Consider the following 27016-nt stretch of genomic DNA (forward strand, 5'->3'; position numbering starts at 1 on the left):
TCCCTACCCACTCTCCCGTCTCAACTACTGAATATTTTGAAGCAAATCTCAGCTGTCATAACATTTCCTCTAGATTGGTTCTTTATGTCAATTTGATAACAATAAGAAGCAGGGAAATGTTCTGAGCAGGAAAGTCAGGTAAAGAAGAGGAACTTAGTTTCAGAATTCTTCTAAGCCAGATCTTCGTAGGTTTTAAATGGATGAGAGCCCAGCAAAGGCATGTCTTATGTAGCTTTGAGTCGCCTCTAAGAAATGTTTAGTTGAATATCAAAGTGAGTAGGAGTAAGTTTTAGATACGTTCTTTTCTTTTTACTTAATTTTATTTTTGGCTGCATCAGGTCTTAGTTGTGGCACACGGGATCTTTCATTGCGGCGCACGGGCTCCAGAGCACCTGAGCTCTGTGGTTGTGGCCCGTGGGCTCAGTAGTTGCAGCACGCGGCCTTAGTTGCCCCGCGGCTTGTGGGATCTTAGTTCCCTGACCAGGAATCGAACCCGCATTCCCTGCATTGGAAGGTGGATTCTTAACCACTGGACAACCAGGGAAGTCCCTAGATACATTCTTGCCAGCAATAAAATGAATATAAACATAAGGATTCCTATGCTACATCTATTAAATTAGCTGTCTGCTTTTTTTTTTTAAGAATGTGGTTCAAAATTACAGTTAAATTGTTGCACAAGAAGTTACTGGAGGATTAAAAATGAGTACAACATTCTGGAAAAGGAGAACAGGAATATGTCACAAGATTTATAGATGTGTTTTTAACCTTTGATCCAGTAAATCTGAGGAAATAGGATAACCAAGTAATCTGAAATATTCTGTGCTAGAGGAATGCTTAATAAATTATAATACATTCATTTAATGGAATATTTTACAGCCATTGAAAAGACAGAAAACTTTTGAAACTGGGAAACATTCAGACAACAAAATATACATTACTTTTAGCTTATGTACTGTTTTGGAGTGAAGCTATTTCACTTTTCATAGGTGACTTGAGAATTAAGGTCATATAAATTTATACAACCCATTTTGAGAATGTTAATTGATAAGTTAGGTTCATGTTATTTATTTCCAGAAGAAAAAGTCCCCCTCTTCCTTCAGTCTTTAAGAAATGCTTTATTGCAGTCTTCAAAGAAAGCCAGAAAGCAGCAAGCCTATCTGCTCCTTAGCCGAGCTCTGTTGGTCATATAAGGGCCTGTTAGTAGTTCTGGTTAATGAAGTCTTTTCCAAGAAAATGTGTAAGCGTCTAAGAGCAGGTTTGTTGTGTGTAAGTGCCTGGTGTCCAAAATGAACTCTTGTTTTAATCTTAGTATGCTGAGCTACTTCTTAACACATTAGATTAAGTTTCAGGGTGAATTTAGTTCAGAATTCCTGAATATTTTTCTGTTCTCTCCAGCTAACTAAGCAACACTTAGAAAATAACCGTGCAGATAGATGCGAACCCGGTGAACAGTGGCCCACTGCACAGTGCCAAGAGGAATCATAATGCCTGTTTGTGCTTCCAGCACTTTATGACTTTTCTTCTATTTACCCACCCCCACCCATGTCCTCTATTCCAAGTGCAAATATCATTTAGTAGGCTTTAACTAAGGAGAGTCACATGAAAATATTTTTCCACACATTTGAGAGTTGGTCGTTTGCTTTTTTTTTTTTTTTTTTTTTAAGCCCACCGACAAGGAGCTGAGAGAGACCATAGCGTTGCTGACAGCCCAGCAGACTGCTCTGGAAATCATTGTCAACATGTGCTGCAGTGAAGGTTTGTGACCAGTTCCCATTTAGATACCCTCCCCTGGACTGGGAGGGCAGCTTCCATGAGGATTATCTTAAATAGCCCAGTTCTGTGTGATCTGCACTCTTCCCAGATCCCGCCGATGATGAATGGGAGGAGCTTTCCAGCAGTGATGAAAGCGACGCCTTTATGGAGAATTCGCTCAGTGAATGCGGTGGGCAGCTGCTGTCTCCCCTCTGCCTCTCCCATGAGGTTCACACCGCTCTCACCAGCTACCTCATCCCACAGAAGGTAGTCTGTTTCCAGTCCAGGCTCATTCTAGAGCACAGGGAAGGCTGAAGAAAGCTGTTCCTTCTGTGTGCGAAAGAAGTACGCTAATACCGCCAGGTGTGGGTAATTGATAAGATCTGGGAAACAAAACAATGAACAGCACTGGAGGTGGGCTGTTCAGAACTCCTGAGTACCTCTTTATCAAGCCTGACCATCTCACTTTGAAGTCACATGTTGGGATTTTATAAAGGAATCATGTAAAAACCCTACTCTTTAACCTTTGCCTTACTTCTTTTTTAAATTCAGATTTTTGAGAAAACTGCCTTTCCAAACAGCACTGCAGTTGACATGTGTTCTAGAAGCCCCAGTTGGAAACCTTTGATTAGAAAGTAAGAGCTTTTCTATTTTCAAAACCATTTGTCATTATGTTATTATATGAAATGATGGACCATTAAATGGAAGATGCCAACTCCCCCCTCAAGATCTCTCCCCCAGTGTCCTGTGTATGTTCCCTGGAGAAGTGTGCCCATATGTTCACTAAGACAGGAGAGTGCACATAGCAGTGTGATTCACAGTTGCCCCAACTTGGAAACAACCTCAATGTCCATCAGTGGCAGAATGGATAAATAAATGCTGACATAATCATACAGTAGAATACATACAGCTGAGCTACTTCTTAACACGTTAGATTAACACATACAGCAATAAAAAATCTGAACTAGAACACTGACACTGAACTGTTTCATTTAGTGATGCATACATAGGTGGTAAACCTGTAAAGAAAAGCAAGGAAATATCTGCTATAAAAGTCTGGAGAGTGGTGACCTTTGGGGTCAAGGAGGTGGGGCGTGATAGGGAAGGGACAGGTGGGCCGTGAGGGCGCTAGCAGCGTTTCTTTTTTTTTTTTAATTGAAGTATAGTTGATTTACAGTGTTGTGTTTGTTTCAGGTGTATAGCAAAGTGTTTCAGATATATATGTATTCTTTTTCAGATTCTTTTCCCTTATAGGTTATTACCCTATAGTTCTCTGTGCTATACAGTAGGTCCTTGTTGCTTATCTATTTTATATATAGTAGTGTGTGTATGTTAATCCCAAACTCCTGATTTATCCCTCCCCCACTTTCCTCTTTGGCAACCATAAGTTTGTCTTCTATGTCTGTGGGTCTACTTCTGTTTTGTAAATAAGTTCATTTGTATCTTTTTTTTTTTTTTTTTAGTTTCCACCTATAAACAGTATCATATGATGTTTGTCGTTCTGGCTTAGTTCACTTAGTATGATCATCTCTAGGTCCATCCATGTTACTGCACGTGGCATTATTTCATCCTTTTTTATGTCTGAGTAATATTCCATTGTATAAATATGCCACATCTTCTTTATCCATTCATCTGTCGTTGGACATTTAGGTTGCTTCCATGTCCTTTAAATAGTGCCAGCATTGTTTATTTCCTACCTAGATGCACAGGTGTTTGCTTTGTAAACCGTTAAACTCTGTATATCCGTTGAGTGCTTTATGTATGTCATATTTCACAATTAAAAATAATTTTAAAGATGCTGCCATGCATAGAAATTTTTCTCAAGCAGATTCCATGTGACTCATAAATGAGCTGTGCCTCAGAAGCCTTGAGTGCTCAAGCAGTTTGATCTGGTAGGATTGACAGTTCACTTTAAGAATCCTTGCTCACTGCCCTAGAACTCCTTCTTCTTACAGATGGTCCCTTTCAGAATCTGACACTTAGTTTCAAGGTCAGTGCTGAATTCCGCTGGGTTACTGTGAGAGGAACAGACAGCATTCTCTCTCTTCCTTTGCAGAATGAGCACTATACAATGCAGAGCCCTCGTGTGTCTCCAGAGCCTTGTCTCCCTCCTGGATGTGGACCATCTGGGAGGACCTGCAGCCCTTCAGACACTTGCACAGCATCTGTCACAACTGCTTTTCTCTCAGCCAGGTAAATATTTAGGCCTTATTGTGAAAAACGACTGGGATAGAGCAGAATTTTGAAGGGCCAGGAACTTGGAGTTTGTAATTATACAGTCTCTCATCCAACCTGCAGAAGCCTTTCCCAGACGGTAGCAGTCATATATTTATAGTTGCCGGTGGTGTAGAGTCAAAACAAAGTGTGCAGGCAGGCCTCTGGGGTATATTTTTCTTTTTCATTAAAATTGCTTGCATCCAGTTATGTCAGGACAATTAAGGCTGCATCACAAATATCATAAATATTAGGGTTCATTAAGATATTCGGGTAATTCTCTATTCTTTAGTTTTCTTCTTAAATATAAAATCGCTTGATTTACATTTGATTGGGTGCTACAGATGTGTATGACAGAATTCACAAGGTTTGAGAGCACATAAACTGGAAAGCCTCCCTCCTTTTTCTCACACTACCCAGTTCCTCTCCCAGAATTGGTCACTGTTACCGGTTTCTTGTGTATTCTTCCAGAGAGATTCTCGATACAAAAGTATGTATGTGTATTTTTAAGGCAAATGATGGACTACCATACACACAGTTCTACACCTTGCTTTTTTTCTAACACATGTCTTTCTTCAAATACCTTTGCATGGTATAAGCTGAATCTCTTAAGTTACAGGTATCTGATATAGATTAATTTCATTTGTACGCAGAAACCTAGAGAGATACTGCACATTAGTTAGTTAGGTGTTCTTTTTAATTTTTACTGGAGTATAGTTGATTTACAGTGTTGTGTTAGTTTCTGCTGTACAACAAAGTAAATCAGTTATACATATATCCACTCTTTTTTAGATTGTTTTCCCATGTAGGTCATTACAGAGTATTGAGAAGAGTTCCCTGTGCTATACAGTAGGTCCTTATTAGTTATCTATTTTATATATAGTAGTGTGTATATGTCAGTCCCAATCTCCCAGTTTATCCCTCCCCCCGCCTTCCCCCTGGTAACCATAAGTTTGTTTTCTACATCTGTGACTCTATTTCTGTTTTGTAAATCAGTTCATTTGTATCATTTTTTAGATTCCACATATAAGCAATTTGTTAACTGTTCTTTTTAAATGACCTAGCTGTACAGTGTATAATGCATGCTCTTCTAACAGATTGTCATAGTTCACTGTAGTAGAATCTCATTTAACTTCGCCACATTAAACTATAGGAGCTCAAACAAGACAGAGAAAGGAAATAGAGGTATTTTACATAGTAAAGGAAAATTCCTCGCGTTACTCTATCCGGCATGTATGTCTGGAGTGAGGGTTAATATGGGAGATATGAATCTGCTCTTATTTCTGTACCAAACGTTTAACATTTCCCCTTCTCAGACACAGTACTAAGTCCAAGAGATGAAACTCTTAGAAGATCAAAATATGGTTACTTTTGACTAAATACAAGTTTCTGTATAAGCATTCCTTCAAGAGTCGGTCTTTGATTCTTTAAGACATCTATCTTGCACTCTATGAAGAGGTGCTGTGTATTTAATGGTGCACGTTTTAGAAGTTCTAGATTAATTTTTAAAGATTAAGTAAATATTTAGAAACTCATTATATAGTTATCAATATTTGTCAGTTAACAGGCAGAGTTTTCAAGTGATCTCACGCTGTGTATTCTTTAGCTGGTGCCATCATGTGAAAACCACATGCCCAGCCATACCTAAGACAGGATGTCGAACAGGATGTGAGCAGTGTTAGCCCCACTCCCGTTCCAAGCCTGTACTGGGCCAGCTCTGGAGTACAGAGGTGACTGGTCATTGTGAGCTGGCCAAATGATGACTATAGCTTTATATTTCTCTCCCAGCCTTATAAACCTAAAGAGATCTGGATGGCATGGGGGGCAAGAGGGATGGTTTCCGTCGGCCCAGCAGGATGTCCTGTGGAGGGGTGGTTGGGGGAGACTGCTATTGCTCATGCTCCCTCCCATCCACGCATTCCCATGGGCTCCCTGCAATGAGCAGGGCCAGATAGGGGAGTCCACAGCTAGGCCCCCAGGCGAGCAGGGCCTACCCAGACCTCTTAGTGCTTCCAAGACCTGCGTAACCTGAGAGAACCCTGTCTGCCCTAGTTTCACAATTGCCATCTCTTTCCTCTGGGCCATTTCTCGATGAGAATCCAGACAAGGTCCCACAAGCCCGATTCCCTGCCAGCATGAAGAGTTTATTTCACTGGAAATAAGTGCACATATTCTGTGCCTCTGCTATGCAGAAAACACTTAGGTGTGTTTCTCCTAGTTCAGCTGGCTATTCTTGGTCACTGGTACATGCACATTTATTACCTGGAAAGATCACAGGAAAACTATAACAAGCTGAGCCTTAGAGAAATAATGGAAAGTTTCTTAATTGTGAGAAAGTATAATTAAACACTTAGATTTTAAATAAATTCCAATTTCCTAGCTATTCTAGACATAACCTTTTTATCAGAATGAAATTTTTTTTTTTTTTCTTTTCTTTTTGCGGTATGCGGGCCTCTCACTGTTGTGGCCTCTCCCGTTGCAGAGCACAGGCTCCGGACGCGCAGGCTCAGCGGCCATGGCTCACGGGCCCAGCCGCTCCGCGGCATATGGGATCCTCCCAGACCGGGGCACGAACCCGTATCCCCTGCATCGGCAGGCGGACTCTCAACCACTGCGCCACCAGGGAGGCCCCAGAATGAAATTTTTGATAAAGGATAATTGCTTATATTTATACTATTCTAGTATAATCTTTCCAAATATTTGGGATTTATAAAATAGTGTAACCCTATGAGCTCTACATAGATAATGTGAACTGTTATTGAAGAATTTGGTGGGGAGAATGGGGCTAAATTTCTCTTTTTTGTGTTACCATGTTTGAAAGTTAAATGTATGAGGATCGTACAGCTGTATTGTATTTAACTTGTTTTAGTTTTTTTTTTTTTTTTTTTTTTTTTTTGCGGTACGCGCACGCTCAGTGGCCATGGCTCACGGGCCCAGCCGCTCTGCGGCATGTGGGATCTTCCCGGACTGGGGCACGAACCCGTGTCCCCTGCATCGGCAGGCAGACTCTCAACCGCTGCGCCACCAGGGGAGCCCTTGTTTTAGTTTTGATGCTGAAATACAGTTCTGAATACTTATAAAATTTGTGATACAGGGCTTCCCTGGTGGCACAGTGGTTGAGAGTCCACCTGCCGATGCAGGGGACACGGGTTCGTGCCCCAGTCCGGGAAGATCCCACATGCCACGGAGCGGCTGGGCCCGTGAGCCATGGCCGCTGAGCCTGCGTGTCCGGAGCCTGTGCTCCACAATGGGAGAGGCCACAACAGTGACAGGCCCACGTACCGCAAAAAAAAAAAAAAAAAAAAAAAAAAATCTGTGATACATACCTACATAGATTTGTGGCTGACATCAGAGATAAAATGAGCAAGTTTTTAGTAGAGTCTGGTCCTTGTGTTCAAAACACCAGCATCTTTGTCTCCTTCATTTAAAATATTGATCTTCAAAACATAAGAAATTTTTAGCAATGTTGTATTTGCAGATTGGGTCAGTTTGTCATTTGTTCCATTACATGGGTTCTAAAATCATTTAGGATTCCCTGCTACCCTAGATTTTGGGAAGCAGAAAGCTCTTTTTCATTACAGTTAGAATGGTAGTAGCACCCATTCTGGGATATGTTTTTTATTCCATATCAGAACATTGAAAATCAGTCTGCAGAATTCACCTAAATATAATTTGCTGCTTGATTACTTGTGGGTTGACTGTTTACCTACATTTAGGTGTGCTACAAATTCTTAGATACTGTATAAAGTTGTTGCGGGGAAAGACATTTTGAATCACCTCTTTTGTTTAACTTCTTTTGACATTTACTTAATTTCTTTTGACAGTACCACATGTCTTGACCTTTTACTGAGAATTTCTTAGAAAGGCAGAGTTGTTTGAACTTCCTTCCCTAATTTGGATAAATGACCAGAAATGTGAATTAAATAAAAATCATCCAAATTTAGGGAAAATATGAATTTCACATAATGTAAAACAGTAGTGTAGTTTAGATTAGGATTTTGAATCTAAGGTAATTGTTATTTTCCTAAGAACAGAGGGTAGAAAAAAAATTGGTACTGAGATGTGTTCTAGTTTGTATCAAGTTAGTTCTTCATAACATGGTTTAATAGTTTTATGTGCAGCTGACAGATTTCCAGGACTACACTTACAGCTTTAATCGAATATAAGTTACTTTTCAGAGCCAGTATGGTGACTTTTGGAAGTTTAATAATAACAATTTTATACCAATTTTCGAGGGCCTGTTAGGTACTAGGTTTTATGAGCTAGGCATTTATTACTCCACCTGCCTGATGAGGACGCTGAGATTTAGAGGTTTAGGAACTTTTTTCAGGGGGGTTCCTTCTTTTAACCACTATTTATTTATTGACTTACTTTATACCTTGCACTGTTCTAGGTCCAAGGTATACAGGCATAAACAAGATAGGCAAGGCTGCCATGCTCATGGAGCTTGCATTTTCATATAAATAAAGGTTTAAGGTCATTTTGGCTAGGAAGGAAAAACATAAAAGCAGAATGGTATGAGGTGTTGCACTAGTTAGTATGGAAAGGCCCCTTTGAGGAGCTAACACTTGGGCTGAGACCAACATGAGAGGTCACATAATGTCAAAGGCTGGATTCTGTCCCTGGTCTGTCTGATCCTAAAGTATCCTAGTATCTGTTCTGTGATACTTACAGGAATTCCCTACCTCTGTGCATAACATATATCTGAAAATGAGAGAGCTGAAAGATAAAACAAGCCTTGATTCCAGTCTTTGCAGAAGCTGCCTTGCTCTCATGCAGCCCAGAAAGGGGCATCAGAATCTTTATTTGGCCAAGGGCACCATAGAGGAGAAAGACAAAGTGTCTACTACTATATAACAAATCACCCCAAAACTTGGTGGCTTAAAACAGCAGTAATCATGTGCTATTTCTCATGGTTTCTATGGGTCAGGGATATAGAAAGGGTCCAGTGGAGATGGTTTTCTCTACCCCATGATGTCTAGGCCAGTGTTTCTCAACTGGCAGCAGTTTTTGCCCCCGAGGACTTTTGTCAATGTCTGGAGACATTTTTTGTTGTTATAATTTGGGGGTTGCTGCTGGTATCTAGAGGGTAGAGCCCAGAGATGTTGTTAAATATCCTAGTGCACAGGCGACTCCACATGCACCACAAAGAATTATCTGGTCCAAAATGTCCATAGTGCTGAAGTTGAGAAACCCTAGCCTAGGGCCTCTGCTGGAAGACTGGGAGCCAGAATCATCTGAGGCCTATTCACTCACATGTCTGGTAGTTGGTTTGGGGCTGTCAGCCAGAACACCCACCTCTGACTCCTTCGTGTGACCTGGGCTTCCATAATATGGTGGCTGGGTTCCAAGGGCGAGAGTTCAGAGAGAGGAGAGGGCAAAGGCATGTGAGTCAGGTGGAAGTCATGCCTTTTACCACTTAGCCTGTCACTTTCACATGTTGTCCTGGTTGAAGAAGCCACAAAGTCCCACCCAGGTTCAAGGGGAGGGGAAATAGACTCCACAGTCTTTATGGGAAGTGGCAAGGTTCTGCAAGATTATACAGAACTGGATATACTGTTGTGGCTATTTTTTTTTAATTTTAAATCAATTTATTGGGTTTTTTAAAAATTATTTATTTGTTTTTTTATTTTTGGCTGTGTTGGGTCTTCGCTGCTGCATGTCGGCTTTCTGTAGTTGCGGTGAGTTGGGGCTACTCTTCGTTGCGGTGTGCAGGCTTCTCATTGCGCTGGCTTCTCTTGGTGCAGAGCACGGGCTCAGGGCACGCGGGCTTCAGTAGTTGTGGCTCGCGGGCTCTAGAGCGCAGGCTCAGTAGTTGTGGCGCACGAGCGTAGTTGCTCCGCGGCATGTGGGATCTTCCCGGACCAGGGCTTGAACCCGTGTCCCCTGCATTGGCAGGCGGATTCTTAACCACTGTGCCACCAGGGAGGCCCTGTTGTGGCTATTTTTGGAAAATATAACCTGTCACACCACATCAATCGCTTTCCCTTCCCACCAAAGGGGTTAGGGAGCCAGCTCACCTAGGCGGTCCTCACCCTCCTATATGGCTGTGTTAGCATAATTGTTTATTGCTGTTGTTCTGTTTATCCTGTGTGGGAAGAAGGAACAATAAGAAAAGAGTAAAACTGAGCAAGAGTGGGAAGGGGAAGTTGGGTCAGTAAAAACCACAGTAACCACTGAAAACCAGAGGCATAGTGGCCTGGCCCTGCACAAGCAACACTTCTTGGCTGGGCAGTGGGCTTGGGTTGGCGAGGAAACACTCTGACTTGGGAGATGACTGTACCCTATGTCTGCCCAGCACCGTGATAGCAGTCTGTGAAAAGCGGAATTCAGTCTACAAAGGTTAGCTCAGGCTTATCATGTGCTAAAGTGTGAGTTACATGAAAATCCAGCATCTACAAGTCAAGGACTGTCAGGCCTATCCTGATTGTGGTAATCTTTCAAAAAATATACAGTTCACAGTTTGGGCTTAAATATCAAATTTTTTATTATTGTAGCATATATTAACATTTAACATGCTTTATTTTGACTCTTTTTCTATAAAATAACTCTTCTTAGAGAAAGACAAAAACAAATTTCTATTTCACTTTTGTGTTTTAGATTTTGCTAAGCATGTTGACTTTTTAGAAGCCATAAGTAGTGCCTTGAGGGCCCTTTTGCAAACAGTGGCCTCCAAGAACATTCCTCAGGTAAGGTTTTAAAATTTTTATGTGAAACTAGCAAAGATTCTATATTACGGAGGCAAAATTTATTGCTTAACTGTTTATTTCTATTGAAAGAGTAATGCATGATCCTTGTAAAGTGGAAACAAAAGTACTGAAAGTATAAAAGTAAAATCCTTTCCTTCTCCCCACCACCCCCATCAAAACATACACAGTTTTTTAGTTGATACAATGTGTTTGGCATTTGTGTTGTAAGTATTTTCTCTGGAAATCATTTGTCTTTTTTTAAACATTTTATTACAGAAATTTTCAGGCATGTGCTCCAGATCCTCCACAGTGATCTGTCTGCACTTCTGTGATAGGTGCCTTATCACTTTTACTTTTTACTTTTCATGAAGGAAATTTTCAAACATTTCTAAAAGCAGAGATAATAGTATTGTTACCTGAAAGCATTATCATCAAGTGTCAACAGGTTGCCAGCATCTTGTCATTCTTGTTTCTTTCACTTTCCCTACATTTCTGTTTTAGCTTCTTGGAATAGTTAAAGCAAATCATATTATTTCACCCATGAATGTTTTATTGTGTGCTTCATTATGTGTCTGTGACAGAAAATGAACTTTTAAAAAACTTAACCGCAATACCATTATCCCAAACCCTCCAAATCAACAGATGTTTTAAAATTATCATTTGATATGCAGTTTGAGTTCAGTTTTCCCTGATTGCTTTTAAAATGTCTTTTTTTTTTCAATTGGTTTGTTCAAATCAGCATCTAAGTAGGATCCATGTATTGTTCTTAGTTGACCAAAATACATATTTTGGTCTCTTAAATATATATATTTTAACGGGGTTAGTGAGATTTAATTCACATACCATACAGTTCACCCATTTAAAGTATACAATTCAGTAGTTTTTAGTATACTGACAGATCCTTAAATCTCTGAATTTATAACATTTCTCCTGCCTGCCCCCCTTTCCCCGTACTATTTATTCATTGAAGAAGCTATCGGGCTTCCTTGGTGACACAGTGATTGAGAATCCGCCTGCCAATGCAGGGGACACGGGCTCGAGCCCTGGTCCGGGAAGATCCCACATGCCGCGGAGCACCTAAGCCCGCGCACCACAACTACCGAGCCTGCACTTTAGAGCCCGTGAGCCACAACTACTGAGCCCGAACACCCAGAGCCTGTGTTCTGCAACAGGAGAAGCCACCGCAATGAGAAACCCACGCACCGCAACGAAGAGTAGCCCCTGCTCGCCGCAACCAGAGAAAAGCCCGCGCACACCCAAAAATAAAGACCCAATGCAGCCAAAAATAAAAAATAAATTAAAAAAAAAGAAAATGCCATAATATTAAAAAAAAAAGAAGAAGAAGATGCTGTCATCTGTCCTAAAGAATTTTCCCCATTCTCAGATTTGGCTGCTTTAACAATGTTGTTATTTAACAGGTCCCTCTGTCTCCCATATTTCCTATAAATTGAGAGCTAGGTCTAGAGCCTTAATTAGATTCAGGATCAGATTTTTTTAGGCAAAAATAATTCGTAGTGCTGTATGTATATTCTACTTTTATATCACAAATCACATATTGTTGTAAAATAGTGATGTTAAGATTAATCAATGGATTCACTTGTAGCAACCAGTGATTTTTGTTGTATAGATCCACTATTTCATTAGGGTTTGCAAAATGGAGATATCCTAATTTTGTCATTCCTTTTAAAGCATTTATTAGCTGTGATTCTTCTATAAATAAAAACTTCCTATTTCATCAATTAGTTGGTAACTTTGAAATAAATTTCATACCAAAAAAGATAGGGTATGATTCTCCCTCCCCCCACCCTACCCTTTTTTCTAGAATAATGAGTTGGTGTCCTAGCAGTCTCTAAAAATGACCAGTTTTTTAAACCATCATTAAAAACTCATTATTAATTATTTACTTTACCCTACAGAATGTAGTTAATAATTTCAAAATAATGGTATTATTACTAACAATAACACTACTGAATGCAGTTTAAGATTTCTTTGTGATTCTTCATGTCCTTAGGGAAACAAATCCCTCTAGGACTATACAAATTACTGTGTTTTAAAGTTGCTTGAAAAGTTCTCTTTGTGGCTTGTTATAAATTTAGCTTCAGTTGTTTCAGCTTTTTTTTTTTTTTTTTTTTTTTGCGGTACGCAGGCCTCTCACTGTTGTGGCCTCTCCCGTTGCGGAGCACAGGCTCCGGACGCGCAGGCTCAGCGGCCATGGCTCACGGGCCCAGCCGCTCCGCGGTATGCGGGATCCTCCCGGACCGGGGCACGAACCCATGTCCCCTGCATCGGCAGGCGGACTCTCAACCACTGCGCCACCAGGGAAGCCTGTTTCAGCTTTTTTTTAAAGCATTTTTTGTTTGCTTTAATTTTTATTTTTTAATTATATAAATAATTTATACAGTTTCAGAGTTAAAACTGAAACAAGATATATTCAGAGAAAAATATGGTATATACATATATGGAATAGTATTCAGCTTTAAAGAAGAATGAAATTCTGATACATGCTACTGCATGGATGAACCTTGAAGACATTATGCTAAATGAAAGACACAAAAGGACAAGTATTGTATGAATCCTCTTATGAGGGACCTAGAGTAGTTAAATTTTTGGGACAGAAAGTAGAACAGTGGTTACCAGGGGTTGGGGTGAGGGTGGGGTTTGTGGGGAGACATTGTTTAATGGGTACAGGGTTGCAGTATGGAACAATGAAGAAGTCCTGGGGATGGATGGTGGTGATGGTTGGTTGCACAACAGTGTGAATGTACTGTACTTACTGCCCCTGAACTGTACTTTTAAATATGGTTGAAATGGTAAGGTTTACGTACATTTTATCCCCAAAAAGAATATACATATGTATATGTTTAGAGAAGTCCAGCTTCTGTCCCTTTGCCCCTGTTCTTTCCTTTGTGCCATTGGTAATCATCATTTTTGATTTTTTAGTTTATCATTCTATTGTTCTTTTTTGGAAAACATAAGCAAAATATGTATGTATTTGTATTTCACTCCTTTTCTTTTTTTTTTTTTTTTTTGCGGTACGCGGGCCTCTCACTGCTGTGGCCTCTCCCGTTGCGGAGCACAGGCTCCGGACGCGCAGGCTCAGCAGCCATGGCTCACAGGCCCAGCCGCTCCGCGGCATGTGGGATCTTCCCGGACCGGGTCACGAACCCGTGTCCCCCTGCATCGGCAGGCGGACTCTCAACCACTGTGCCACCAGGGAAGCCCCACTCCTTTTCTTAAAAGTAGTGCTTCTGTACTTTACTCTTCTCCCTTATTAATCATCCTAGGCATGTTTCTCATTTCTTTTTTACAGCGTCATATCACTCCATTGTGTACATATTCCATATTCAACATGTCTGCATCGATGGATATTTTAGTTGTTTCCAATCTTTTGCTATTACAAGTAGAACTGCAGTGAATAGCCTTTTTACGGAAGTTCTATTGTGTTTTTGCCATTGTGTCTTTGGGATCGATTCCTAGAATTGGGCTTGCCGGCTCAGAGAGTGGGTGGATCTGTAACTTTGCTCTGGGTATTGCTGTAGACCCCTCCCTAGAGTCTGAGCCGTTTCGAACCTCCACCAGCAGCGTTTGAGAGTGCCTGTTCTGCCAGAGCCTCACCAGAAGAATATGTTGTCAGAATGTTGGATTTTAAGTGGTCTGATGGGTGAGAAATTATATCCCAATTTTAATTTGCACTTCTCTTACTGTGAGGAGGTTGGACATCTTTTCATGTGTTTTAAGGGCCTTTGCATTTCTTTTTCTGTAACTTTTCCCATCTTTTGCCAGTTTCGCTATCGGGTCCGTGGTCTTTTTCCTCTTTGTGTATAAGGGCAAATCCTAGGGCTTTGCCCCCAGTCTACGGAAGCAGAAACTCTGGGGAGGGGCCCAGAGACGTCTGTGTTTTAACAAGTTCTCTAGGTGATTGTCATGCACTCTGAAGTTTGAGAACTACAGTTCTAAACCGTCCTCACTGCTTCCTTTCTAAAATCCTCCAGTTCTGAGTACCACGTCACTAGACCACACCTCCCCACCTCTCTTGGTTACTGTCACCCACCATCCCCAAGGGCGTCCCTCGTTCCTTGAAGATTCCTGCTGTTGGGCTCTGTTACTTTTCACTGGTCCCGTCGTGATTCTAGGTGATTTCGGAATCCACGTGGATGCTCTTCCCAGGAACCTGGCTTCACAGTTCTTGGGCCTCCTTCCCTCTGGTGGCCTGTCTTCCTTCCGTCCTTAGTCATTGCATGGCCACACCTCTAGAGCAGTGCCAACCCAGACTTGGCCCTGTTCCAGAGTTTAATGGGAAGTCTCTGGTGTTTTACTGTTAACTATAGCACATGATGTTGGCCTCTAATATATACTCTTTAAATTTTTTCTCTTTGTATATTTGAGAATTTTTTTCAAGAACATAACTTCTAAAAAAAAAAACGAAAACATAACTTCTGACCCTCAGTTTCTATGAAAGAGAAAGTGACATTCGCACTCTGCTGTGATACCTGTGTCCACGTGTGTGTTCACATCAGCTTAAAATGAAAATTATCACTACTTGGTGGAAGCACTATATAATTTAATGGGTTTTACCATCTTTAATAATTTACCATAACACACAAATCTCAGAGTCAGTTCTTACCTTGTATAGATTTCAGCCCATTTTTATTAAAGCTGCATGATCCTATTTACATTGTTTATGATCCACGTTGAAAAGAAGAAATGAGAATCTCTTTGGTCTGTGTGCCTCTGAATGAAAGTCTTCAAATGAGACAAATAGGAACTGAAGGTTCTTTTACAGGCTTACAGCCGTGGGAGAGAGTAAGTGGTGACAGTGACATGAGCAGGCCTCGTCCTAGTTCAGAGTTACCAGCGTTATTAATGAGTGATGAGAATATGTACTAACTTCTCCCCCGAGAGCTTGTGTCACTTGTAGCACCATGCCTCTTGTAGAAGAGACTCCTGCCAATCCCGTTGCACATGCTGTTGGAATTGGCTGAGTTTAACATGCTGAATCCTCTCTCCTTCTCTTCCAACAGTGCATGACTCCCGGCCAGCTGTTGACACTATGCAGAGCAGGCATCCATAGTAGTAATGTTGGGGTGAGGGTAAATGTGGTTAGTATTTTAGGAATCACTGGCAGCGTCCTAGCCAAAGAAGATGGTACACTTGACAATCTTAAGGTAAAAACAATATGCTTCCAACCTAAATCATTAATTCATTAGAAATGGGAGGAGAGTGGCGATTGGTGTGGGATTTTAAAAACGTCTGTGGACTTCATGAGAAGAAATCATATCAAGAAGTTGCTTACTGGGGACTTCGCTGGCGGTCCAGTGGTTAAGACTCCAAGCTTCCAGTGCAGGGGGTATGGGTTTGCTCCCTAGTCAGGGAACTAAAATCCCGCCTACCGTGCGGCACAGCCAAAAAATAAAACTAAAATATATATATATATATATATATATATATATTGCAAGAAAAAGAAAAGTCGCTTACTAAGGTATATTATTAAAATATACCCCTTGGCTTAATCTAACTCCATGAATCAGGTAGGTACTTGAAGAGTTGTCGCATTTTGCCATTTAACTTTACTCCGGAGATGCTTTATCAAACATAAATTTGTCTTCAGTGGAAGGCCAAGGTTCAAAGTTGTTCAAGATGCCTCTGCCTTTGCTGTTGGCGTTAAATGTGTACATGCTGTATTCTCCTACTGATGAAGGAACAGTCCAGACAGTTTCCTCAGCACACCAGGCTGTAGTGCATTCTGCACAAAGCCACCCAGTTCATCCTAAGGCCTCTCATAAATTTTAAGCAGCAACTCTGGTAGTGCCAGCACACTAGGAACTCACTCGGCATGTTTGCTTCCAGCACTTTATCTCAACAAGTTGTTTAGGAACTGCACTGCCAGAGATACAGCCTAGTAAGTAAAAGAACAGTAATAGTAAAATTACCCTTTGTTGTGCTAATCATAATTGCTGAAGTGTAGATTGCTGATAATGGTTTATAAACTGATTATTATAAAATATTTCTTAACTTGCTAAGAGCTAAACAATGTGACTGGTATTTTTTAGAAGCTTATTTTGAAATGGTGATACGTGCATATAGCAAAACATTTAGGAAAGTAGAAAAGAATCTATAGTGCAAAGACACATCTCCACTCCTAAACATCCTGTCCCCCAGTTCCACTCTAGAGAGGTAGCCACCGTTACCCATCTCTTCTGTGTCATTCCAGGGATTTTGATATATAGACACCAGGTGAGAGAGCATGGCTGTGGGGCTCTGTACGTGTACCCATATACCGATGAGCATGTGTAGGTATAATCACGTCCCACCCCTTTAGACTGTAAGGTCCAAGGTCCACTTTAGGGGAACAGCGAGTTTTTCTCAGGCATAACATAAGATTTCTAAAATATTTTTATTTAGTCACATTTTCAAGCATGAAGAAAAGTAGCAAGTACAGTAAATTTTTGTATAGCCATCAAGCGTATTTAAGAATTCCTAGTTTTCTATCATATATACTTCAAGTAGTTCCTCTGCTGAGTGTGTTAAAGTAAAGACATCCTGGTATTTTGCCCCTATGGGTTCAGTACGCATGTCTTAAAAAGAGGGACACTCTCTTATATAACCACCATTATGCTGTACACAATTAACAGTATTTCTTAATATTTCTAATACCTGGTCCATATTCAGAACTTTACAGTTGTTCCAAAAATATCTATTTGTGGATAGTTTGTTTAAACCAGGATCTAAGTAAAGTCTACATGTTGTGCTTGTTTTGGGGTCTTCTAAGCCTCTCTTCATGTAGAGCTGGGCTCCTTCTAGCACCACCTCCCAACACCTGTTTTTTCCTCAGCTCCTGGGTTGGTTGGCTCATAATGTTCAGCCTTCTGGATTTGTCTGATTGCTTCCTTGCGGTGTTAAGTTTGTTCCTTTATCCTCTGAATCTCCCGCAAGATGGAAGTTAGATCTAAAAGCTAGGTTAGATTCAGATTTAACCTTTTCGGTAAAACTACTTCATAGGTGATGCTGTATATTTCATGTTACATGATAAGATACTAAATTTTAATACTATCCTAGAGGTTATCTAGACCACTTATATTCAGATGAGAAAATTGAGGCCCAGAGTGGGTAACGGGACTGTCCCGGAGTCACCCCATTATTTACGGTAGAGCTGGAGTTTGAACTCAGCATTTCTTAATTTATTTTATTTTATTTTATTTTTGGCTGCGTTGGGTCTTCGTTGCTGTGCGCGGGCTTTTCTCTGGTTGCGGTGAGCACGGGCTACTCTTTGTTGCGGTGTGCAGGCTTCTCATTGCAGTGGCTTCTCTTGTTGCGGAGCACGGGGCCCTAGGCATGCGGGCTTCAGTAGTTGTGGCTTGTGGGCTCTAGAGCGCAGGCTCAGTAGCTCAGTAGCTGTGGCACACGGGCTTAGTTGCTCCGCGGCATGTGGGATCTTCCCAGACCAGGGCTCGAACCCGTTTCCTCTGCATTGGCAGGCGGATTCTCAACCACTGCGCCACCAGGGAAGCCCTGGACTCAGCATTTCCACTCTCCCACCCGTAATACCAGATGTGCACATCGCCCTTAAGACATAAAGTGTGAAGCAGAACAGCCAAAATAAAATAACTTTACTCTTAAACAATTCTTTGCAGGTTGGAAATGGTCCGTTCATTAGCTAGCTAATTGTGAAAAAAATGGGTAGATGTTAAAAATCATCACAGTGATGCAAAATGAGATTATGTGCTCGTTATTTTTTTAATTAGAGTGTTTTTCATGTAATTTAAAAAGCAGGGTTTTTTGTTACAAATAATATTTATAGGCATTTTGACACCATGGGAAAAGCCTTTTGATGGAGATAGAAGGGATATTTTAATAACTTCTAATATCTGTCTTTCATATATCATTTATGGATCTTAATTCATTTTATTTAGGAATATAAACTCTAAGATTTTAAATTTATCTTGCTTATGTTATACTTGGTATTTTTATAAATATGTGTTGCCTTTGGTCTTTTTAAAGTTTTAATTTTTCCCTAACATTTATTTATTGGCCACACTGCGTGGCTTGTGGGATCTTAGTTCCTGAACCAGGGATCAAACCCACGCCCCCTGCAGTAGAAGTACAGAGTTTTAACCACTGGACTGCCAGGAAAGTCCCTCCCTAGCATTTTTATGTAAAATTTTATGCGTGAATTGTTGTCACCTTTAGAGTTAGTACTTATTTCGAAAGCTGACTTAGGATATTGGATGATAACTGTGTTTTGTTGTCTCCAGACCATCGGGTGCTTTCTGCTTGAGGTTGCCACCAAAGATCCCTCCCTTGTAGTAGCAGGAGAGGCTTTGGATGCCCTCTTTGATGTTTTTGCAGATGGTAAAGAAGCTGAAAGGGCCTCAGTTCAAATTAAATTGTTATCTGCTCTGAAAGAATTCCAGCCAGTCTTCAAAATGAAGGTATGTAGCATTTTATTTAGAAATGCTGAAGTCTCAGCATTCTATGGGAGGAGGGTGTGTGTGGTTCCCTCCGTGCAATCTCAGTGATTCATATAGCACTTCATCCCCAGTTCTGTGTAAACGCTTGTTGGCTGAGTCAGGGCTCAGTCTCCCTTTCTGTTGAATCACTGTGACGTGAGCCAAAATGGTGTCAACACGTTCCTCTTTCTGCAGCGGTTTAGAAATGTTAACAATGCTTATGTGTAAGCACTACAGTCTGGCCTGCAAAGCACTTTCATAGACATGTTAAATTTATTTTATATCATGTAATGCATTATAGGCTGATTTCATTGTTACGAATATTTCCTTTTGGTGCTCTGAAAAAAAGGCAAACAAACTCCAAGCTGGCCTGTAATGGAGAACGTAGCTACCTTCATTTGCCCTTTTATTGATTGATTGATTGATTGATTCATCAGAAGCATCAAAGCTAACTTTGAGTCAAAAAAATAATGTTCAAAAACTGTTTTAGTGGTTGGGGGAAGGCAGCCAGAAATTTTAAAAACAGCATTTGATCACATGTCCACAAATGTAAGTTTATCAATTCTCCTCTTATCTAAATCTCTATTTCATTTTGAGAAATAAAAATATTTGTATTTTTTGCTTTTACATTTTAAGTTAAACTTTTGCTTTTAAAGCTTTGTCAAGAGAATAGAGGCTTTGATGGAAAAGTAGCTTTCTTTTGTTGCTTTCCAATATGTGTTTCTTTTCTCTAACAAGCTTCTAAGGCAGAATTCAGTTCCTGTGGCCAGAACTCTGTGATAAGTTTTTAGGTGAATGTGATTGTATGTTTAGAAATGTAAACTTTTTGAATTTTTTTTTAAGGCATAAAAAATAGTTTTCTTTTGCAGGAGAAAAAAATAGCAGCACATGCCATGCACATTCTGTGTCATAGTTACATCAGTATTAGTTTAGGAACATTAATAATTGGTTTGTTTTTAACATTTTCATGTTTTGGCATCCCACATTCAAAAATGTAGTGATAGTGGCTGACACTTACTGAGTTGAGCTTCACCAGTAGGTGACTTTAGTCTTGAGGTGGGAAAATTGATCAGTTTACTCTTAATTGTGCTTTGTTTAAGCCTGTAGTTTTGTTTGTTTGTTTGTTTGGGTTTTGTTTTGAGATGTAATTGACATATAGTGTTAGCTTTAGGTATACAACATAATGATTTGATATATGTATATATTGCAAAATGATTACCACAATAAGTTTAGTTAACATTCATCACCACACATAGTTACAAATTTTTTTTCTTGTAATGAAAACTTATAAGACCTACTCTCTTAGTCACTTTCAGATATATAGTACAGTGTTGTTAACTGTCATCACCTTGCTATACATTACATCCCCAGGACTTATTTCTCTTATACAGTTGATCCTTGAATCACACGGGGCAGATCCACTTAAATACACAGATTTTCTTCAGTGGTAAATACTACAGTACTACATGATCCGCAGTTGGTTGAATCCGTGGCCAACAGTAAACTTATACCCAGATTTTTGACAGGGGGGGTGGGGAGTTGACGCCCTAACCACTGCATTGTTCAGGGGTCAGCTGGAACTGAAGTGTGTACCTTTTGACCACCTTCACCCGTTTTACCCACCCCGATCCCCACGGCCTAGTGTTTATTTTTTAAGCACTGAGAAGTTTTATTCCCAACTGTTCCCTGTCTCATGGGTAACCAGATTGAATGGTGTTTCTCTAAGCAAAGACAAATGCACCTTAGTATTTTCCCCCTTTATTATCCAAAAGGTAGTGTAATATATTCACATTCCTGCACTTTATGTGCTTTTACTTAACACTGTCTCCTAGAGACATTTCCATACCAGTACCTGGAGGGTGTCCACGTTGTTCTTAAAGATCACAGGCTCTTTAAACTTCTGAAAAAGCAGTCTGCATGGTAAAGAGAAAATATCCCCTTTCCCTGCAGCTGCAAGGAAAGCAGATGCAGTTGAGTCATCAAACTCTGTAGAAGCGAATGCTTAGAGAGCAGTGAAGTAAACTGTGAACTAGGAAGGTAACCTCTAACCTCTGGAATGTCCATTGTTCTGATTGATTTTCCTACTTAATATGCATTGCAGTGGTGGTGATATTTAATTGTTTTTCTTTTCTCAAAGCTATAAAGCCCTGACGAAATTTCTCTGTTAGCCAGAATGGCAGCATGTAGTTTTTTATATGAAGCTCCTTTGTGAATGAAGCCACAGTTGCATTAAAGGCTGTTTGGTATATATTTAGCCCCAAATTGCATCTAAACACAATACAATGCATTTTACCAAAAAACTTCTTTAGAGCAGCTGTCCTCAAAAGTGTCCTGTATCCGCAGCGCCAGCATCAACTGGTAACTTGTTACAAATGCAGATTCTCAGGCCCAGCTCCAAACCTACTGAAAATCAGAAACTGTGTGGATAGGCCCACCAGTCTGTTTTTTAACAAGCCTTACAGATGCTAAAATTTGAGAACCGTGGCTCTGGATTAGAGGTGAGGTATAGTTCACATACTATACAACTCATTCTTTTAAAGTCTACAATTTAGTTGTTCTTGTAACTATCATTTAAAAGGTGCACAATCTTAATTTATCTTTATTATGGCTAATGTACTGTGTTCCATCACCTTGGAAGTGAAAATGTTTCACCAAAATCTGACTGCTGTTTGTTCTAAAAATAAATACACCACAAATTAAATGCTTTCTTATTTAAAGGAATTAGTAATACATACCAAACCACATATGATATTTTTTTGGCAGATACGGAAAGAAGGGAGGGCTAAATACAGTCCAGATCAGCTGTGTGTTCTCGACAACGTGAAGATGAACTTGAGAAGGTTTGTCGCTTATCAAGAAACTGTTGAGAAAAAACTGACTACTTGAAAGAGACCAGTCCTCGCCTCAAAGCGTTCAAAGCTGAAGAATACTAGAGGGTTTCCTTTCAGTGTGTGTGTTCCTGAAAGTCATTTTTTAATGCGTGTACACTAATATGAAGTTCATAAAAACTCCAGAACCTGTCAGAAACTCTTTAAAGCTCTGGGATCTGTGTGGCATTTCTAGTGCTCTCAGAAATGTTTCCAGCGTGTTTTCATCACTGGAAACAAGAAGAGTGGAGACACAAGGAAATCTCAGGTGCTTCTTCACGAGCAGTGAAGACACTTCCAAACAGTCATGTTTTCCTTGAATTTTGCAAAAAAGGAAAATGCAGAGCATTGCTTGGATGTTCTTTTAAGCCATTATCATTTTTTTTTTTTTTTTTCTTTTTGCGGTATGTGGGCCTCTCACTGTTGTGGCCTCTCCCGTTGCGGAGCACAGGCTCCGGACGCGCAGGCCCAGCGGCCATGGCTCACGGGCCCAGCCGCTCCGCGGCATATGGGATCCTCCCAGACCGGGGCACGAACCCGTATCCCCTGCATCGGCAGGCGGACTCTTAACCACTGCGCCACCAGGGAGGCCCGAGCCATTATCATTTTATATTAGCTGAATCTTTAACTGAAATATGAAGACAAGCTTTATAAATTTTTTTTGGTATGAAGTATATCAATTATGCTTACCTTTTGTGAAGAGGGGACTGAGCTGGAGTCATAGACCACTATTTAGCAGACTACTAGCTAATGAGCTCATGAGGTCATCATCGTCCTCTGTACAAAAGGATCTGATCGGATACTGCTTTGGAACATCACTCCTTATTTAATTTGATATGAAATCAGAATTGGAAGAATATGTTTTTTAATAAATAACTTTTAAATTGAAAGCTTTGTGTCTTGGAAAATCGTTTTTAAAATATCAGATAATCCTATTACTGCGTGTTTGCTTGCTAATGGATCTTGCTTTGAATATATGTGTGCTATTAAAAACAAGACTTTATAGCAAGAATATCCAGCATTGCTATCAATGTCCTTGAAGTAGTACAGTGGCAGGTGGAGCAAAGAGAGGGAGTTTCAGTGCACATCATTGTTGGAGTGGGGCCCCTGGACCAGGTCTGTTGTCTATCCATTTGCCTGATCAGAGGAGTTGTTGGAGATTTGAAAATTTACCCACTGTAGATCTCAGTTGACCTGTTAAAAGGCCCAATACCCAGCACAGGACTTAACTTTAGTTAACGTCCATCACCTCACATATATTTGTTTTCCTTGTGATAAGAACCTTTAGCATCGACTCTCTCAGCAACTTTCAAATGTGCAATAAGGTATTTTTTTTATTAGTTTCTGCTTTATAACAAAGTGAATCAGTTATACATATACATCTGTTCCCATATCCCTTCCCTCTTGCGTCTCCCTCCCTCCCACCTTCCCTATCCCACCCCTCCAGGCGGTCACAAAGCACCGAACAGATCTCCCTGTGCTATGCGGCTGCTTCCCACTAGCTAGCTACCTTACGTTTGGTAGTGTATATATGTCCATGCCTCTCTTTCGCTTTGTCACAGCTTACCCTTCCCCCTCCCCATATCCTCAAGTCCATTCTCAAGTAGGTCTGTGTCTTTATTCCTGTTTTACCCCTAGGTTCTTCATGACATTTTTTCCCCCTTAAATTCTATATATATGTGTTAGCATACGGTATTTGTCTTTCTCTTTCTGACTTACTTCACTCTGTATGACAGACTCTAGGTCTATCCACCTCATTACAAATAGCTCAATTTCGTTTCTTTTTATGGCTGAGTAAATATTCCATTGTATATATGTGCCACATCTTCTTTATCCGTTCATCCGATGATGGACACTTAGGTTGTTTCCATCTCCGGGCTATTGTGAATAGAGCTGCAATGAACATTTTGGTACATGACTCTTTTTGAATTATGGTTTTCTCAGGGTATATGCCCAGTAGTGGGATTGCTGGGTCATATGGTAGTTCTATTTGTAGTTTTTTAAGGAACCTCCATACTGTTCTCCATAGTGGCTGTACCAATTCACATTCCCACCAGCAGTGCAAGAGTGTTCCCTTTTCTCCACACCCTCTCCAGCATTTATTGTTTCTAGATTTTTTGATGATGGCCATTATGACTGGTGTGAGATGATATCTCGTAGTTTTGATTTGCATTCCTCTAATGATTAATGATGTGGAGCATCCTTTCATGTGTTTGTTGGCAGTCTGTATATCTTCTTTGGAGAAATGTCTGTTTAGGTCTTCTGCCCATTTTTGGATTGGGTTGTTTGTTTTTTTGCTATTGAGCTGCATGAGCTGCTTATAAATTTTGGAGATTAATCCTTTGTCAGTTGCTTCATTTGCAAATATTTTCTCCCATTCTGAGGGTTGTCTTTTGGTCTTGCTTATGGTTTCCTTTGCTGTGCAAAAGCTTTGAAGTTTCATTAGGTCCCATGTGTTTATTTTTGTTTTTATTTCCATTTCTCTAGGATGTGGGTCAAAAAGGATCTTGCTGTGATTCATGTCATAGAGTGTTCTGCCTATGTTTTCCTCTAAGAGTTTCCTAGTTTCTGGCCTTACATTTAGGTCTTTAATCCATTTTGAGCTTATTTTTGTGTATGGTGTTAGGGAGCGATCTAATCTCATACTTTTACATGTACCTTTCCAGTTTTCCCAGCACCACTCATTGAAGAGGCTGTCCTTTCTCCACTGTACATTCCCGCCTCCTTTATCAAAGATAAGGTGACCATATGTGCGTGGGTTTATCTCTGGGCTTTCTATCCTGTTCCATTGATCTATATTTCTGTTTTTGTGCCAGTATCATACTATCTTGATTACTGTAGCTTTGTAGTGTAGTCTGAAGTCAGGGAGCCTGATTCCTCCAGCTCCGTTTTTCGTTCTCAAGATTGCTTTGGCTATTCGGGGTCTTTTGTTTTTCCAAACAAATTTTGAAATTTTTTGTTCTAGTTCTGTGAAAAATGCCAGTGGTAGTTTGATAGGGATTGCATTGAATCTGTAGATTGCTTTGGGTAGTAGAGTCATTTTCACAATATTGATTCTTCCAATCCAGGAACATGGTATATCTCTCCATCTATTTGTATCATCTTTAATTTCTTTCATCAGTGTCTTATAATTTTCTGCATACAGGTCTTTTGTCTCCTTAGGTAGGTTTATTCCTAGATATTTTATTCTTTTTGTTGTAATGGTAAATGGGAGTGTTTTCTTAATTTCACTTTCAGATTGTTCATCATTAGTGTACAGGAATGCCAGAGATTTCTATTTCTGTGCATTAATTTTGTATCCTGCAACTTTACCAAATTCATTGATTAGCTCTAGTAGTTTTCTGGTAGCATCTTTAGGATTCTCTATGTATAGTATCATGTCATCTGCAAACAGTGACAGCTTTACTTCTTCTTTTCCGATTTGGATTCCTTTTATTTCCTTTTCTTCTCTGATTGCTGTGGCTAAAACTTCCAAAACTATGTTGAATAAGAGTGGTGAGAGTGGGCAGCCTTGTCTTGTTCCTGATCTTAGTGGAAATGGTTTCAGTTTTTCACCATTGAGGACGATGTTGGCTGTGGGTTGGTCATATATGGCCTTTATTATGTTGAGGAAAGTTCCCTCTATGCCTACTTTCTGCAGGGTTTTTATCATAAATGGGTGTTGAATTTTGTCGAAAGCTTTCTCTGCATCTATTGAGATGATCATATGGTTTTTCTCCTTCAATTTGTTGATATGGTATATCACGTTGATTGATTTGCGTATATTGAAGAATCCTTGCATTCCTGGAATAAGCCCCACTTGATCATGGTGTATGATCCTTTTAATGTGCTGTTGGATTCTGTTTGCTAGTATTTTGTTGAGGATTTTTGCACCTATGTTCATCAGTGATATTGGCCTTTAGTTTTCTTTCTTTGTGACATCCTTGTCTGGTTTTGGTATCAAGGTGATGGTGGCCTTGTAGAATCGGTATTGTTAACTGTAGTCCCCGTGCTGTATATGACATGCCCAGTCACTTATAATTGGAAGTGCGTACCTTTTGACAACCTTCACCCGTTTTGCTTGCCCCCCCACCGCCCACCTCGGGTGACTAACAATCTGTTCTCTCTATGAGTTCAGTTGTTTGGTTTGGGGGGGTTTTGTTTTTTTTCTTTTTTTAGATTCCACATATAAGTGAGATCATACAATATTTGTTTTTCTCTGATGTATTTCACTTAGCATAATGTCCTCAAGGTCTATCCACATTGTCACAAATGGCAGGATTTCCTTCTTTTTTATGGCTGAATACTACCCCATTGTGTATATACACTACATTTTCTTTACCCGTACGTCCACTGATGGGCATTTAGTTTGTTTCCATGTCTTGGCTACTGTGAATAATGCTGCAATGAACAAATGGTGCATATATCTTTTTTTAAATAAATTTTATGTATGTATGTACGTACGTATGTATGTATGTATGTATTTATGGCTGCGTTGGGTCTTCGTTGATGCCTGGGGGCTTTCTCCAGTTGCGGTGAGCGGGGGCTACTCTTAGTTGCGGTGCACAGGCTTCTCACTGTGGTGGCTTCTCTTGTTGCGGAGCATGGGCTGTAGGTGTGCGGGCTTCAGTAGTTGTGGCTTGCGGGCTCTAGATCGCAGGCTCAGTAGCTGTGGCGCACGGGCTTAGTTGCTCCGCGGCATGTGGGATCTTCCCCAACGAGGGCTTGAACCCGTGTCCCCTGCATTGGCAGGCGGATTCTTAACCACTGTGCCTCCAGGGAAGTCCTGCAGATATCTTTTTGAGACAGTGACTTCATTTCCTTCAGATCTATACCCAGAGTGGGAATTGCTGTATCATACGGTGGTTCGATTTTGAATTTTCTGAGGAATCTCCCTACTGTGTTCATAGTGGCTACACAATTTACTGTCCCACCAATACTGCACAAGGGTTCCCTTTTCTCCACATCCTCACCAACACATATCTCTTGTCTTTTTGAAAATAGCCATTGTAGCAGGTGTGAAGTGATAGCTCATTGTGGTTTTGAGAGACAAATTCTTCCAATGAAG

General features: G+C 40.4%; 1 protein-coding gene across 4 annotated transcripts in view; it reads left to right on the forward strand.

The window, feature by feature from the left end:
* The window catches only part of HEATR3 (HEAT repeat containing 3), a 36443-nt gene extending 13627 nt beyond the window's left edge, over nt 1-22816 (forward strand). For 2 of the 4 annotated variants that reach the window (XM_060084745.1, XM_060084746.1), the window contains 8 exons: nt 1665-1755; nt 1862-2019; nt 2305-2387; nt 3809-3945; nt 10567-10655; nt 15677-15820; nt 18908-19084; nt 21866-22816. In XM_060084745.1, coding sequence (XP_059940728.1) covers nt 1665-1755; nt 1862-2019; nt 2305-2387; nt 3809-3945; nt 10567-10655; nt 15677-15820; nt 18908-19084; nt 21866-21988 — 1002 coding nt within the window. In that variant the 3' untranslated portion in view covers nt 21989-22816. Of the gene's footprint in view, nt 1-1664; nt 1756-1861; nt 2020-2304; nt 2388-3808; nt 3946-10566; nt 10656-11625; nt 12385-15676; nt 15821-18907; nt 19085-21865 lie in introns of those variants that run through there. The other 2 variants (XM_060084747.1, XM_060084748.1) reach the window with 2 other exon arrangements.
* The last annotated feature ends 4200 nt before the right edge of the window (nt 22817-27016 follow it).

This window comes from Mesoplodon densirostris, chromosome 19 (genome assembly GCF_025265405.1).
Source record: "Mesoplodon densirostris isolate mMesDen1 chromosome 19, mMesDen1 primary haplotype, whole genome shotgun sequence".
Taxonomy (NCBI): domain Eukaryota; kingdom Metazoa; phylum Chordata; class Mammalia; order Artiodactyla; family Ziphiidae; genus Mesoplodon; species Mesoplodon densirostris.